Source organism: Poecilia formosa, unplaced genomic scaffold (assembly GCF_000485575.1).
Source record: "Poecilia formosa unplaced genomic scaffold, Poecilia_formosa-5.1.2 Scaffold71, whole genome shotgun sequence".
NCBI classification, from domain to species: domain Eukaryota; kingdom Metazoa; phylum Chordata; class Actinopteri; order Cyprinodontiformes; family Poeciliidae; genus Poecilia; species Poecilia formosa.
Window position 1 is genome coordinate 2,265,343 of NW_006800010.1, and position 15,515 is coordinate 2,280,857.

A 15,515-nucleotide genomic window follows, 5' to 3' on the forward strand; every position below is an offset into this window, starting at 1 on the left:
TGTTGGAACATTTTTTGAAAAACATACCTTCAAATATATATTTTGTCAAGTTTGTTATGCCCATCTCAATTTAAGGTCCTCTCAGTGCCTAAACATTAATGAAAGGCAGTCAAGAGTCTTCAAACAGTGAAACCACTCTTTAATTTAGCGCCAGATAGAAATCTCAAATCAGTTCATTATTCAGCTAAATCATGGTTTTATACTTAAAGAGGTCACATTGGGGAGAATACCGTACTGCGAGCACCATATGGTGTTTTTGTTCAGTTTCTAGTGCAAATATTTTAGTACACTTGAAATAAGATGTCACCAACTTACAAGTAACTTTTCAGTAAAATAAAGGAGCTTGTTTAAGTCAATAATTCTTTAATATTGACTAATCGGCAGATTGTTTTTCACTTATTACGACATTTTACAAATGACAAAATCTGGCAGTGGAACTAGAACTTTTCTTTTTTATCAATATTAAAGACGTATTGACTTAAGACAAACTCCTATAGCTGGCCGAAAGTTACTTATAGGTTAGTTTTGTCTTATTTCAAGCGTAATAAGACACTACTTCCAGTGTGATGACGGCAAAAATAATTTTAAAAAGTACAACCCCGCCCCCCCACCACCCATGCACCCACTCCACTCCTTGACATAATGGTACATGAGCATTAGTCCCAGCACCCATATTGGAAAAAAGCCATGTCGATAGCCCACTAAATCAAGAATTCTGCTTTTTGGCTTAGATTACTGACTGACAAGGCCCCAATAGGCCTGTCCCTCTCCTGCTCCATACATCCACCCCTTGTGAACTAGACACCAAGATACTTAACTCCACTGTTTGAGCCATGGAAGGAACTGTAGCGACCTTAGACATTCTAAAACCTTTTATTTTAATCATATATTTTTATAATGAAATAACATTTTTAAGCAAATTGCTATTGCTCAATATGCATTGTATCCCTTTCTGTAAACATGGAAGTCACTGTGATAAGAGCAGCTTGACTGCTGACGTTTTTAAAAAGAGCCAGTCAGTTGCACCCGCAGGAGGACTCGTCTGTGCAGATGGCAGATCTGCGTAAAGACGCGCCTTGCTATTTTAGACGCTCCATGTTGTCATTGATGTTGAGGTTGTCATGACGACTGGAGGCTGGGCGGGAAGGGCCGGTGAGCCTTGCTCAGTTGTTTTCTTTTTTTTTTTTTTCCTCCAGCAGAGTTTCTCTTGACTATTTATAGAAGCAGCATCCCTCCTGAAACAGACTCCTCTGACAAAGCACACATCGAGATTTTCCCCCCGCCATTACATTTCTCTGTTGTCAACTTTATTCTTCATATTTATGCATTATGTACATACACATGTACACTATTATAAAATCTGTGGGGCTACAAATGTAGCATAGAAATTGTCTTTATAATTACACTTGTCAGGTGGGAACAAAAAGGTGGTGGTGGGATGGGGGGGGGTTGAAAATAGAGGAGTCAAAATAAAAAAAGTGTCATGAAAGACGTAGCTTGAGCAGAAATATCTGGTGGAAACTGCACGGATCAGGTTGGGGGAGTGAACAGATGGCGGACAGGAACATTTAGAACACTTTGAGCTTGTTTTATGAATGAATATTTTAAGTGCAGAACACTCTGAACATTTCCTATAATTAACATTCTTTGTACTGTAAGAAGTGGGAGTCCAGCAGGGAATTCAACAACATTCATTAGGAAATGGGTCAGACTTGAGAAAAGATGAACCAGAATGGAGATTTCCCCAAGTGTCGTATGAAACCACGTCTGTTTGAACCCGGCATGAATCGGAAACAAAATGCAGGATAAATGGTGTACCAATGTTAGAAAATGTTTCTGGACCCATAAGAGGAATAGCACTGCATGTTCATACAGAGAGGGTTACCGTTGAGCTCATCCGCCTCAAAGGGGGCATAAATATGCCAAAAGTAAATGTCTGAAACTGTGAATATAGAATGAAGAGAAGGAACTAAACAGTGGAAATTGAACAGAAAACATAAGGAGTAGTCTGACACTTTGGGGAAAAAGCTTTCTTTATGTTTATATTTTCTGGTAAATATAAAGACTAAAGTCAGCTCAGCCTCTTGCAAAATTATGTGGGTGTATGCATGAGAATATTTCTCACTTTATTACTTTTGTAGTTAAAATTGTATGTTTTAAACTTTTGGGAAAAGTAAGTAGGGCTTAGGACGAAAGTTCTTGTCTTGTCTAAAATAATCATAAAGCTAAGCCCATCTCCCTCCAAACCAGAATCAACCCTCATAACATGAAAAATTCCAGCAGCATTGTAGCATTAGAGCATAGCTATGCAGATGCAACGTAAAGCAGGGATGTCCAAAGTGCGGCTCACGGGCCATTTGCGGCCATTGGACAGATTATTTTGTGACTCCTGACTGCAATTCAAAAACAGCACAAAGTTATTTTTATTTATTTATTTATTTATTTTAGATCTGAATAAATTTGAAACTGGATGCCATTCTTTTAATGAGGCAAATCTGCAAAACCAATTTTAAGTTTTGAATATACAATTGATAACCCTTTCCAACAAAACTATTTGCTTCATTAAAATATGGCAGCTTGGACAAAACTTTTTTTTTTTTTTTTGGCTGGCAAGCTTTGTTGACTTGACAGTTTTGTGTCAAAAAAATTGAACATCTCTGCATTAGGGCACCCAAGCCATGTCCACTTTGTGTGAATGGGTGTGGCTTGCTAGTAGTTTTACATTTTGGCTTAAATATTCATAAAGTTAAATCCAGGATCAATCTTCATGACATGAAAATGTCTTGCAGTACAGTAGCAGTAAAACAAAGTTACATCAAGTCAGATACAATTCTTTACTTATGAATAAAATTCTAACAGGAATATATTTGTTGCATTAGAAATAAATATTTTTCAACTTTTTTTTTTTTTTTTTTGACTGGGTTTTAATCCAAATAAGCAAATTTCCCAAAGTGCCAGGCTAATCTCCAGTTACAGCATCAAACCATGTTGGCCAGTAAGCCTCCCACCCCTCCCCCAGTAGTCTGAAGGAACAAATTATTCAAGTGGTAGCAAGCAATAAAACAATAATAATAATATTAAAAATAATAATAATAATAATAATAATTATAATGCTAATCACAGAAAGCACAGCTCAGAACAGAAAAAAATCTGCTGTTGTGTCATGCTTTACCAAAACACAGGTTTAAAATATGCATATTTAAAAATAGTCATGCATATCCACACATAAACAATGTCTATGCATAGATACACACACATATTATATATATATATATATATATATATATATATATATATATATATATATATATATATATATATATATATATATATATAAAATCAAAATCCTGTAAAAGACGTGTCAGCATTTACAAAGATGGGGAGAGAAACGGGATGCTTCAGGGTTTAGCAGCATGATGGGGGGGACGAAGAGTCCAGAAGGGCTTCAGCAGGACTTTGGTCTGTCATTGATGGATGTGTGAGTCTCTGACCCACACCTCACCTGCCTCACCTCTCTTTTTGGGAGCCACCTCCCCCTCACGGTCCCGCTCCCTGTCCCTGTCCCGCTCGTAGTGGTGGTGGTGGTGGTCTCGCGTTGGGCGGTGGTGGTGGTGAGAACGCTGCTTGTTTCGCTCGTTGTGGTCCTGCTCGCGCTCTTTGGAGCGGTGATGTCCCTGGCCGGCCTCGTCCGCCCCGCTGCGGTGATGGTGGTGGTGGTGATGGTGGTTGTGGTCCCGGTGGGGCAGTGGCTCGTAGCGCTGCTGCTGCTGGGGGTGGCCCTCCCCTAACTCCTCGTCGTCGTCGTCCTCCTCCTCCTCCTCCTCATCCTCTTCCTCTTCATCCTCCTCGTCCTGATGGCGGAGCGGAGCCCGCGACTCGATGCGAGCCGAGTCCTTGCTCTCGCGACTCTCTCTGCTCTCGGGGGTCTCGGAGTCCAAAGTCTCCTGCCGGGAGAGGCCCCTGGCTTTGCTGCTGTGGTGGTGATGGTGGTGGTGGTGGTTGTGATGCTCAGTTCTGGTGGACGATGACTTGTGGTGGATGTGTGGGGCTCTCTTGCTGGACTCTGTCCTTAGAGGCCTCTCCTCCTCATTGCTGTCCCTGTCAGCCTCTATGTCTGCCTGCTCCTGGCTCTGGTGGTGGTGGTGATGGTGCTTGTGATGATGATGATGCTGCTGGTTGTCTTCTTTGGACCCCTTCCTCTCCACCAACGCCTTTTCTCCTTTCTGCTCTGTACCGTTGCCCTGGAAGCAGTGGCACTTTATTAATAAAGACAAAAACAGTGAGAACATCCAGGAAACCTCACCGCAAACCTCACAGAAAATATCACTCAGCACATCCAGTTCAGCGCAGAATCATTTAGCGTCATGCACAGCTTCCCTGCATGGATCATCACACAAAAGCACAGAACTGTGTCAAATCCAGGAAAGGTTTTAAGCTACTCTTTCCACCTCAGTCGCACGGCTTCGCCACACTTACCACACAAGCAAATATAAGCTCACTCCTCATCCTCATTGGCATTGTCCTCATTCTCAGTCTTACATTCCCCAGAGTGATGGCAGTGGGTGGAGAAAGAGTGCAGGTAAACACCTTACCATTTGCAGACTTCTGCAACTACTTGTTCTACAGGCTGAGCATTAATAAAACAGGCAGTTAAGTGAGTCTCCAAAACTATTCAAACTCCTGGGATTTTTTCCCCCATTTTTCCACTTTGCAACCATAAACTTCAGAGTTTTGTTGGTCGTTCATGTCATAGATCAACACAGGGAGCGTATGGGTTTGAAATGGAAAGACATAATGTGCTTTAACATTTTTTTTTCCAAAAGTCTACAAATGCCGTAGATTTGTGTTTGATCCTCTCCAATATGATACCCGAAAATATAATCAACCAAATACCTTTAGACTTTCCTTAAAGAAAGACTACAGAAAAGGCTGACAGAGGCCCGATTTTTTGGGGTGCCAAAGATTTTTTTTTTTTAAAACAAATGCATGTTTTGTAAACATTGTACTTTATTTAAAACTCCTGGGCCTATATCAGTTGGATTGCAATTTCAGTTTTTTCCTGTATCATGCAGCCCTGCACCATATGGTGCTATTAAAGATGTGTTTCAAATAAAGCTAAATGTTAGAAAATCAAAATGGCTCGTTTTGGAATGCAAACATCATTTTAACGACTGACCAGTACAGCCAGTTTCTAACACTGCATTACTCCGACTGCACATGTGCTATTGTCCTTGTGCCAAACTCCTCGGGATTCGTACCTGCACGGCAGAGGCTGGCGTCTGCGCGCTTGGGAGGGCCGCTGCGGGCAGGTTTGTCAGTACCGGGTCAGGGGGGCTGGAACCGGTGGGGTGAGTACTCCTCCAGTAAGCTTCGAGGTAATCAGCCATGTGCTCACACGCATCTTCCAGCTGGTTCTCATCGAGGATGATATCAAACATCTCCTGGGAGAAGAGAGACAGTCCCAGTGTTAAGGAAATGAAACAGACACACGACTTGACCAGGTCAAGGAATATCAGGCCGTACTGTTGAGAAACTGACTATCGGAATGCCGTGAGAAGTCCGCAGATGACGACAGACGCGTTCAATGGTTAAAAACTGGTCCTACTCTTCATAAGCACAAAATGTCAGAGCGTATGTTGAACAAACATTCCTCCAAATAACCCCCCCGCCCCCACCTCCCCGACTTTAGCGATGAATTCTCAGGAAAACCTTGAACAGTAATTCCCTGAGAACACCCAGGGCTATTTGAATTAAATTAAGCCTGTTCTTTTGCAAGCTGGGGATGCTCACCCCACTTTCAAAAATAACAACCAAGCTGATTAATGAGTGGAAAAATTACTGGCGAGAAATATGAAGCTTTCGGCTAAAGAAATTGCTGAGAGAAAAACAAACCCCCCCAAAAAAACACTTCAAGTTTGAGCCAAAGAACACCAAACTGAAAGTTATTTAAACCCCGGGTCCCATTAGTGAAGATCTGTCTGTACTCACAGAAGGACACTGCGCCAACTTGTCAGCGGCCACCATCTGGACATTCAGGTGTTTGGCCTGAGACTTGCCTCTGGACTTGATGAGCCGCTGCAGCACCTGAAAGCAAGTAGGGACAGACAACTAAATTAAATCAAGACTTTGTGTGGGAAAAAATGCTATAGTCTGTTCGTCTTCACCTTAAAAAAAGAGGGAGGACAAAATAAAATCCTCACAAACTCACAGTTGCTAAAGAATGCAATTAGACAATAGAGTCCAAGGAAACAGCAGCAGAGTTTTGGCTATTTTGAATAAAAATTGATCAAGGTTACCTTAAAGGATTAGAGAATTTAGTCAACTTTAAAGAGTATTAAAGTCCGGCTTAAGCCTCTTGCATGACACTCCAAATCAAAGTAAGGTTGTCTTAATCCTTTGGAGTCATCAGATGGATTGAACTGATTAAAAATAATTTATTGATTTGACCTCTCCTCCCCTCACTGTTTACAGGCAACATGAGTTCTACAATATAAACCATGATTTTGTCTTTGTGGTAAGATAAAGTACAGCCATTAAAGCCAATTCATTATGTCTCACTGCGAACATCACCCACAGACTTAAAGCCTCATCATTTATATCTTTAGTATCTAATTTCATTTTCTGCATTACTCACATGCCTGTTTTGACCGATCGTTGAATCACGATCCTTTTTTTTTTTTTTTACACTTGGTGAAGGTCAGAGTGATGAATCAGTCCTCCCCTACATTTCTTTCTCACAAATTGGCAATCCCGTCTGACATACTGAAATTAAGATTATTGCCAGGTAGCGGCAAAGTTACAGGAAAACAGCACAAGCTGTGACGGTTTCAATGCTACAGAAACACTTGTTTTCGTGCAGATTTTGTCTCACCTTGGGGGAGGTGATCTTCACGTAGACGATGATGGGGGCTAGGGATGTCTTCCCAAGCTGAGACGGATGGTTGACGGTGTCGGCATCCAGAACCACCAGCTGCAACGTGCGGGCCAGTTCGAAAATCCGCTCGATCTCGCTTTGGACTTCAGCTGAAAGGATGAGATTCCTGTTAGAACAGCTGTGGAGTTGTATTTGGTTAAAGCTAGCGAAAGAAGTAAAATGTGAGACTCGGGTGTAAAATCATTAGGATCTGAGGGGAAGGGCTTCAGTTCACTTCAGGTTTTATACACTTTTAACGCCAAAATTACACATTTTTTTTTACCATCTCTTTGCTTTTTTGAGTCATTTTTAAATTATAAATACAAACGTTCGCCATGAATTTTTGGCAGGTATTCTACAAACTAGAAGGAGAGATGAATAAGACTGACGAATAGATGGATGGGCAGACGGATGGATGTCTAGATGGATCCACACACAACCTTTAGGCAATGGTACAGGAAACATGGTTTTACATTTGTAACATTTCCAAGCAACTGTTTCCTTTTTACCACACAAACCTCGAAATACTTCACTCAAATTCCAGGCTTTTTCCCTTGCTCGTCCCAATCAGGAGAATATTTAAATGAGTTCAAATGTTTCCGGACAGCAGAAAACCACGCTCCGACAGATGGGACTTAAACAGTAGAGATTTGACAGCAAAACCACGTCTGTAGACATCCCAGAAAGACAGGAGTGAAAGTTTAAAACTCCCAACAGTAACTAAGCCTGACGTAAACAGACAACATTAAAAACGTTCCAGTCATACTGCAGGAACGACAATTCATTCAGTGTCATTTTCCCGACAAAACAACCAAAGCAGAAAAATAATTTCCACTCGTTTTCAATAAGACGTTGTCCACAAATAACTGCTCTAATCTTCCAGTGATCTTCTTTCAACCATCATATTCTATTCAATTATTTCATAAAGAGAGGGATATTTTTGTGAGTGAACTGATTCAATAGGTCTCATGTGGGACTCATCAAATATAAAGAAAGCACAATCATTTGCTCTAAGTATCTGTTCTGCTATGTTTAGCGAAAAAAAAAAAACAATTAGAGTAGAAAAAACAACAAGAAACAGACTAAATCATCATCATACAGTGCGGTAACTCTCTTAAATGACGAGATCCTTAAGTACAAATGATATAATAGCATGTTTTACTTTCATTATTCACTTTGGCAGGGACTCCTAGTGCTGCCGTAGCTGCTGACTGATGATTCTGGTGATAAATAGTCAAGATTAGCCTTTGTCGCCTTTATTTTGCTCAGGAATCCCTTTCATTCTAATCACATCTAAACTCTAATCAACATAAGTCATATCAGAGCAGCTGTGGTGCTCGTTATCGTTCCTCTACACCCAATCTTTCATTCCCCAACAAAGCGAGGCCAGCAAAGGCCACAGAGAGCTTTTGGGAGTCATCGTTATCGTTGTCAAGAGTTTCTATAATTGTTTCCTTCCGCGTTTGCGTCAACTGTTCTCCTTGAAAACATTATGAATCAGGGAACCCAGATGTTCCCAGGCTGATTTAGAGCAAACTTACCCAAGTTGGATCGCGTGTTGGAGCGCTCGATGATGGCGTGCTTGCTGGGATTGTTCAGAACCGAGCGCTTGGCAAGCGAGATATCCGCCGTGACACGAGTGATTGAAATTCTGAAAAAGAGAAGGATGGAGTTTATTGGATCAATCTGACACGACCAAAAAAAAAAAAAGTACATATGCATATATATGTAATTAGAAATGCGGCATACAATGTTAAGCAACAAAAAGATGGTGGTAGAACATAAACTTTCAGCAAGCAACTGTTAGTGGTCCAAAACCTGGGAATGACTTAAGTACGCAAAGTTTTAATCATAATAATAATGATAAAAAAAAAACAAAAACAAAAAAAACAACACGTCTCCTCATTTAACGCCCTTTGAAATGCTGTGCTAAAACCTTAACAGATTTGCACAGAAATGAATGTCTGCAAAACCTCAGTCAGGTGAGCCAACGTCATTAAAAAAAGAAGAAAAACCTGCCTCATAACGATCACATGTCAAACACATTTATTCTTTTCGCTGCTTTGAGCAGCACCAACCAAATTCCATCATGCTCAGTTATATTGAAAGGAAAGCAGATACCTCTTTTAGTGATTTCTGAGAAACTATTCGGCTCACCGTAAAACAAACAAGACGGCTGAAAAGCAGAACAGATGATCAAGGAACTAATCTGTGTTTGATTTGGAAAGAAAAAAAAAAGAAGCTAAATTCCTTGAATAGTTTTTATTTCAGTTTAAGATTTAGTGAATGGCCAGTAAAGTGAATACTCTTCTTGCTCCTGGACAAGAAGAGTATTAAACCACAACATTTCTGGCAACATTATTACACAAATGTAAAATGTGTGTAACTTTTAACACTTGTGCACACACATGCTAGTATCACAAATTCCACATGTGAAAACAGTGGGGAAATGTTTCTACACGTGGACAGAGATATTATACATTTAACATGTTATTATACAAAATCAACTCCAAACATGAAACGCATAGAAATTCATCCCACATTTTAAGTTTTTACACTTCACTACGTGATGCAATTTTCACATGTAAAACATCTGTGGAAATGTATTTACGTAACAAGTGTTTCACGTCACTACACAAAATGATTGTCACATGAAGAAACACATAGAAATGTACTTTACATAGTACTACAAAATACAATATCCAAACATGAGCGGAATTGTGGGAAGTTTTCACATTACTATAGAGTTAAATTTTCACATGTGAAATGTGTGGGACAATATTTTACATGTTAATAAACAATATGATATCCACATGTTTCAGTTGTCTGGTAATCAGCAGCTGTGAGTTTGACACCAGTTTTCCCCACGATACGTTGAAGGGCCGTTTGGCAAGACTCAACCCTTAGTTACATACCTATTGCTGTATAAAAGCACAGGCGTATGAATAAGACTTGTATTGTTAAAATGCTCTTTTAAAAGTATTTATAGGGTTAGTCCACTTTCCATTTGTCTCCCTTGGGGGTCACACGTTATCCCTGGTAATTTATATGTTAACCTATAGGTTACAGATGAGTATCACGTATAACCTCATTGCATTTAAGGACAAGTGAGAAAATAAGTGCCAACTAAGTAAAGACTGAGGGCAAAAACACCCTATTATCAGATTACAATCAAATGAGCAATGTTCTTTGCTGCTGCTGACAGCCTGAGTGGATCTCAAGTAACTTCCATGGCTTCAGCATTGAATAAAAAGAACCCAGCTCTGCTCCAGGGCTCATTATGGCCTATTAAGGACATGGAGAGGACCTATTTAAAGCAGCAGCACACATCTCCAGGCCAAGCAAACGTGTAACACACTCCCTTCTCTAACCTCAGGGGACAGATAAATACCAGCCTATTGACATGGAGAGAGAAAGAATTCAGGAAGGAAGTGGGATGAGAAACTTGTGTTTTTTAACTTCAGCGCACTCACCTTCCCTCAAATCGGTGTTTCAGGAAGTCAAACAGTGCTTTTTGCATCATGTCCGTCACCTGTTGACAGGAGATTGGCGAGAGGTGGTGACCGAAAGTTACAGTTTGCTCACGGTGGACGTGTCAAAGTTTTAAAACGCAAAAAAATTTGCTGCACCTCGTAGCCCTTCAGAGACGGTCCAACCAGAACTACGGGCCGCATGGAAGGCACAACGTCGTATGGAGGAATGTGTTCCGTCTTAAAAAAAACGGACAAAGGAGAAACTCAGTTTTTAATAAAACGACAGACACAAACACTTGAACTTGTAAGGAACATATATTTAAAAATGCTAGAACTTTACAGAACCATGACACCGTATGTCCCGTTGAGCCCATCGCAACACAAGCAGGCTTTGATGTCTAACACAATTAGCCAGTTAACTCAAGTTTTAACAATGTTAGTGGTTTTGGAGTATATAAAAAGAGACCACTATAAGCAAAAATTGAATAAACTCAAAGGAATCTTGAGACGGATCGTATCGCATGTGTCATGGTCCATGTCACTACAAAAAAAAAAGAAAAAAAAAAAAGGAGAAGGTCATCGTACAGGGACGGTTAGTCGGAGACAGAAGATCAACAGAGGACACAGCTAGAAAAACAAGCTCACTGTTGGGACAAGCTGGGATCTCAGTCTGAGGAGTTTCAGATCAGCATTCAGCACTGATATCACGGCAGATATCCACTATATTTAGTAAAGTCTTTCAGTCCATTATCTGGTTATTGTACATAATTTACTTAGTTTGCAAATGTCAGATGGAGTAATCTGTTGGAATTCTCTCTCTGAATAGAAATCAGCAAACGCTGGAGACTTAAACTCCATTAAAATATGAACTGAAATGATTTTTTGCTAAGCTGAAGTTATTTCAGTGAATAAATAAAACCCTTTGTTTGATATTTTCTGTTCTCGTTAAAACCACTTCAACTTTCTTTCACATAGGAGCCCCATATGAAGATCTAAGAAAAGTATTAAAAGGAATTAATATTCACTTAAAACTCAAGTGTGTCTCTTAAAATGACGACAAATTCTTGAGTTACACTTTGTGAACTGCTGGTGTGATTTTGTTATTAAAGAAAAATAACAGGAACTAATTTTTAAGGTCAACAAGAAGGAGGATGATCCAATTTCAATTTTACTTCATTTAGAATATTTTATCATCCCTAGATCTGGAAACCACCCAATACTGAAGTTAGTTTCTTATACGACGTAGTATTAATGGGATGTTTCAGAGATTTTCTTTTTGACATACAAACTTTAAAGTTTACCACAATTAGACTTGACACCAAATTTGGACTGAATTATCCTAATTAGATTATTTGAAGCACAATTTGAAGCACTGTGATTTTTATTTATTTTATTTTGCTTTTGTAAAACCAAAAAAAAATATGTTAATGATTTGTTTGCCATCTAACAGAAAGAAAAGAATAACATGCTCAAATTGAACTCTGAACTAAAAGAATGTATAAGCCAAAAAGCTGCAAAGCTGACCTTTTTATAATTTTATAATAACAATATGTGTGATTGTATCTAACATGGGCTCAAAACAATTAATAAGGTAAATTAGAATTTTACTTTATATCTTTAGATCAGTAGTGTCCAAGCGTTATGTCATGTCGTCACAGAATCTAAATTAATTCTTTTCCATGTATTTGCTTAAGAAAACCTTATTTGTCTATTTTCCGCAGCAGTGATGTGATATGATAACTACAAGTAACTATTTCAGAAGATGCTTGCTGTATTAATCCAGGTTTAGTGAACGGACTCAGTCAACCCTGCATTTGATTGAGAGTCAGATGTCCCATTTAAAGTGAAACTAGATTATAATCAAAATATGAGGTTAATTGTTCTTAAAAGAAGAACAATTTGTGTCCTGCCCAAAATTTTCCACTGTATGCAGTGAAAGTGAAAGTCTTGTCCAAAATAAATAGTGTAAATCCACATCAACCGCCTGCACTGGCAGGTCAAATTTTTACAGCTCACATATGTCTAATGGGCCACACTTTGGACACTGTTTCTAGATAAGGTATAAGAAATAACATCTGAAATCATAAAAAAAAAATCATTCCTGTCCAAGCCTTGAAAATCCCCATTATCCAATCTTATACACTAAATAAATCCCTATAACCTTTTAAAGCCAATGGGCCACTGCTGATCTACTTCTCCATTTATGTATTCTTCAAAGACAGTTTAAGTTTTTAAACTTAAATGGGATGTTTCATGTTGAAAAGCACCAGATAAACACTAAAATCCTCTATTCCCTGAAGAAAAAACGGTCCGTGACTCAACATGAACTCTGGGGGCAGCCAGCTGACAAACAGGAACCTAATCTAAAGGATTTTTCATTCATCAGCCAGTCATGTTCTCCGTCACCCCTGACGCTGATGTCCCTCTCTCAACCTTATATGTTGTTCTAATAAGTGTTTCAGTGGATTTATTATGACTTTTGTCTTGCAGTCCATCACCCTCTCTTACTCATCGACCCACTTCTGAATGTTTTCTCACGTCACTACGCTGTGGGAACTGATGAACACTGCCATTGGCTAGAGCAGGGCTATTATTGAACAATGTGCTTCTGCTCAAATACGTCTGGTGGGACGAAGTTAATCCTTGTAATACAATGTGATGATGTGAAACATGGCTTTTCGTCAAACTGAAAATGCCACGCTCACTGGAATGTTGTCTGAATCCATTCTTATCGATGTCTTTGACAGACTACAGAACAAGTTTGACATTTTAGAAAAGATGCAATTTCAGAGTTTTGGTAAAAAATAAATAAAAATTATGATCGGACAAACCAAGTCAAGCTTTTCTAAATTCTCTCTTATTTAGCCCCTGAAGCAACATAATTTTCTCTTAATATTTTTTTCTCCTCCCATCTGTCGTACAATACCAAGTTTAGTTGTAATGTTACTTCATCCTCATTTTGGCTGTGAATGAACAATGTATAGAGCCATAAGTGACGTTTTCAGTTAAGCTCCGTAAGGTTCAACCGCCAGTTCAGAAATTGATTACATTGCACGGTGAGATAAAAATGTGCTACATTTTTTTTTTTTAAAGTATTAGTCCTACAAATAGTGATATAAACTAAAAACATTATGGTGCCTACTCTGAGTCTTAGTGAAAAACCGCTCACATTGAGGTCCCAGTAAGTCAGGATTACAACATCACATACAAACGTCAACACACACAGAGAGGTTTGTGGGACCAATGAGAAGGGCAGGAAGTTAGTAAAGAGGTGAAGCCTCTTGCTTAGGAAAGGCAGAGTTTAAACAGATCAGAAGATTCCTCCTCAGACCCTGCTGTCTTGTTGGTCTGAACACCAAAACTTACCGACTTCTGCTTCTGCTTAGCTGTGATTAGCCAGAAGAAAGGGAAAGAGAGAGAGGTTAAGATCAGGCAGGCATGCTAACAGTGGAGTGCACATCGCGGGACGACAGGGACACTGGTGCTTGACAAACGAGCGAGGGCGCTGTGTGAAGCCGAGGGGCCACAGGCGTTTTTTTTTTAGACGGAGCCGTGCCGGCGGGCAGAGAAGAAGAAGAGGCAGTGCGGAGCTCTAGAGTTTACCTTCTTAAAGAAGGGCATTCGTTTCTCTTTTGCTAGGGGTGATATAACAGTGTTTGGACTGGCTTTAGGGGAGCGCAGGTTGACTGGGAGCTCATTTTCTTCTGGGTCTAAACCTGTGGCGTCTATGTCAACAGCTACCGACACAGACAGACAAGAGCAACGTCACACAGAGGTAATCACAACTGACGGGTCACACTGAATGTAGCGCAGAATGGATTTACTACAGAGAGAGTAAAATGAAGCATAGAAAAATACATATATGTACATACATATTGCTAGAAAATTTTCCCTTTGCCTTCAGTTAGATTTCAGTTGTTATAGGTTGGTTAAAAATGAACAAAAAATAAAATGTTTCCACAATGCTACTTACCAGATGAAGGAGGAGTAGATTTCCTTGAGTTAGGAACCACTTCACCTAAACTAGACGATGAGTTTGCTCCCAGTTTGCTGAAACCGCAAAATTGTGTTGTTTAAGCCAGAAAAAAACTAGAGCGGAAACAGTTTTTGCTCATTGTAACGGATTTCATAGCCAAACAAAAATGACAGAGACGAACAGGTTGGTAATACCTGGAGTGGAACTTGCCCTGTTTGGCTCTCTGCTCCTGGAGGATGCGAGTGTTTTCCAGCTTCACCGGACTGGGAATGAAGCCAATTTCACAGCCTTCTTTCACTAGACGTCCTATCCACCAGTCGTTGTTGAATTTCTGCCAGAACAATACACTTAAAGGTATGAGGAGCATCCCTAATATCAGCTTCTTAAATGTCAACTTTAACAGTAACAGCTCACCTCTTTGACATGAAGGAAGTCCTTAGCGTCGAAGGAGATAGCCATGCCGGGCACAGGTACGTCGTCGTCATGACTTGGGCTGTAGCTGACATTTGTGCGGACAGCAAATGCAACTGGTTTGGTCTACCAGAGGGAACAAAATGGAAAGAAAGACAGAAATGTCAAATCAAACAAACTCTTGATTTGACAAAGAAACATTTCTGGTGGGACGTTAAGATAAAATCATCATCATCATCACAAATGTCATAGGAATTTTGAGCTTCATTGACACAATTGAACTGTTTCTTTTCCAAGGTGGAGGTATATTACAACATGGAACAACCAAGAATCGAGTGAAAAAGCTTACATTTTTAATAGCAATCCACACAGAATCAATATTGTAAGTACAAACTCAAATTTATGCATTCCCAGAAATATTTGGTTAAATATCTCTTGGAAAGTTGTAGCTGCTAATCCACAGGTTTTGTAGCCATCAACAAAGAACTTGCGGATTTCTTAAATAGTTCAAAACATCAAAGTAATGCAAACAGACAAAAACAATTTTAATAAAATAACAATAATAATAAAAAACAGCTTTTAAAATTGGATTTTATTTATCAAGAGTGAAAGAAAATACCAAATAAACCTATTCCTATGTGGAAAAAGTAACCTAACCCCTTTAAATCGTAAGTTAACTCTAATTAACCACATTTTTCGAACAGTTTCACCCATCTCATCCCAGTTTAATGGCTGCCATTAC

General features: G+C 39.5%; 1 protein-coding gene across 7 annotated transcripts in view; it reads right to left on the reverse strand.

Annotated features, from left to right (window-relative positions):
* Positions 1–1,285: 1,285 nt before the first annotated feature.
* The window catches only part of cacnb2a (calcium channel, voltage-dependent, beta 2a), a 63,827-nt gene continuing 49,597 nt past the window's right edge, over positions 1,286–15,515 (reverse strand). For 5 of the 7 annotated variants that reach the window (XM_007555652.2, XM_007555657.2, XM_007555653.2 and 2 more), the window contains 11 exons: positions 14,777–14,899; positions 14,557–14,693; positions 14,360–14,436; positions 13,990–14,123; positions 10,543–10,623; positions 10,387–10,445; positions 8,455–8,564; positions 6,872–7,023; positions 5,989–6,084; positions 5,259–5,441; positions 1,286–4,241 (listed from right to left, as the gene is read on the reverse strand). In XM_007555652.2, coding sequence (XP_007555714.1) covers positions 3,465–4,241; positions 5,259–5,441; positions 5,989–6,084; positions 6,872–7,023; positions 8,455–8,564; positions 10,387–10,445; positions 10,543–10,623; positions 13,990–14,123; positions 14,360–14,436; positions 14,557–14,693; positions 14,777–14,899 — 1,929 coding nt within the window. In that variant the 3' untranslated portion in view covers positions 1,286–3,464. Of the gene's footprint in view, positions 4,242–5,258; positions 5,442–5,988; positions 6,085–6,871; positions 7,024–8,454; positions 8,565–10,386; positions 10,446–10,542; positions 10,624–13,752; positions 13,773–13,989; positions 14,124–14,359; positions 14,437–14,556; positions 14,694–14,776; positions 14,900–15,515 lie in introns of all 7 variants that reach the window. The other 2 variants (XM_007555655.2, XM_007555659.2) reach the window with 1 other exon arrangement.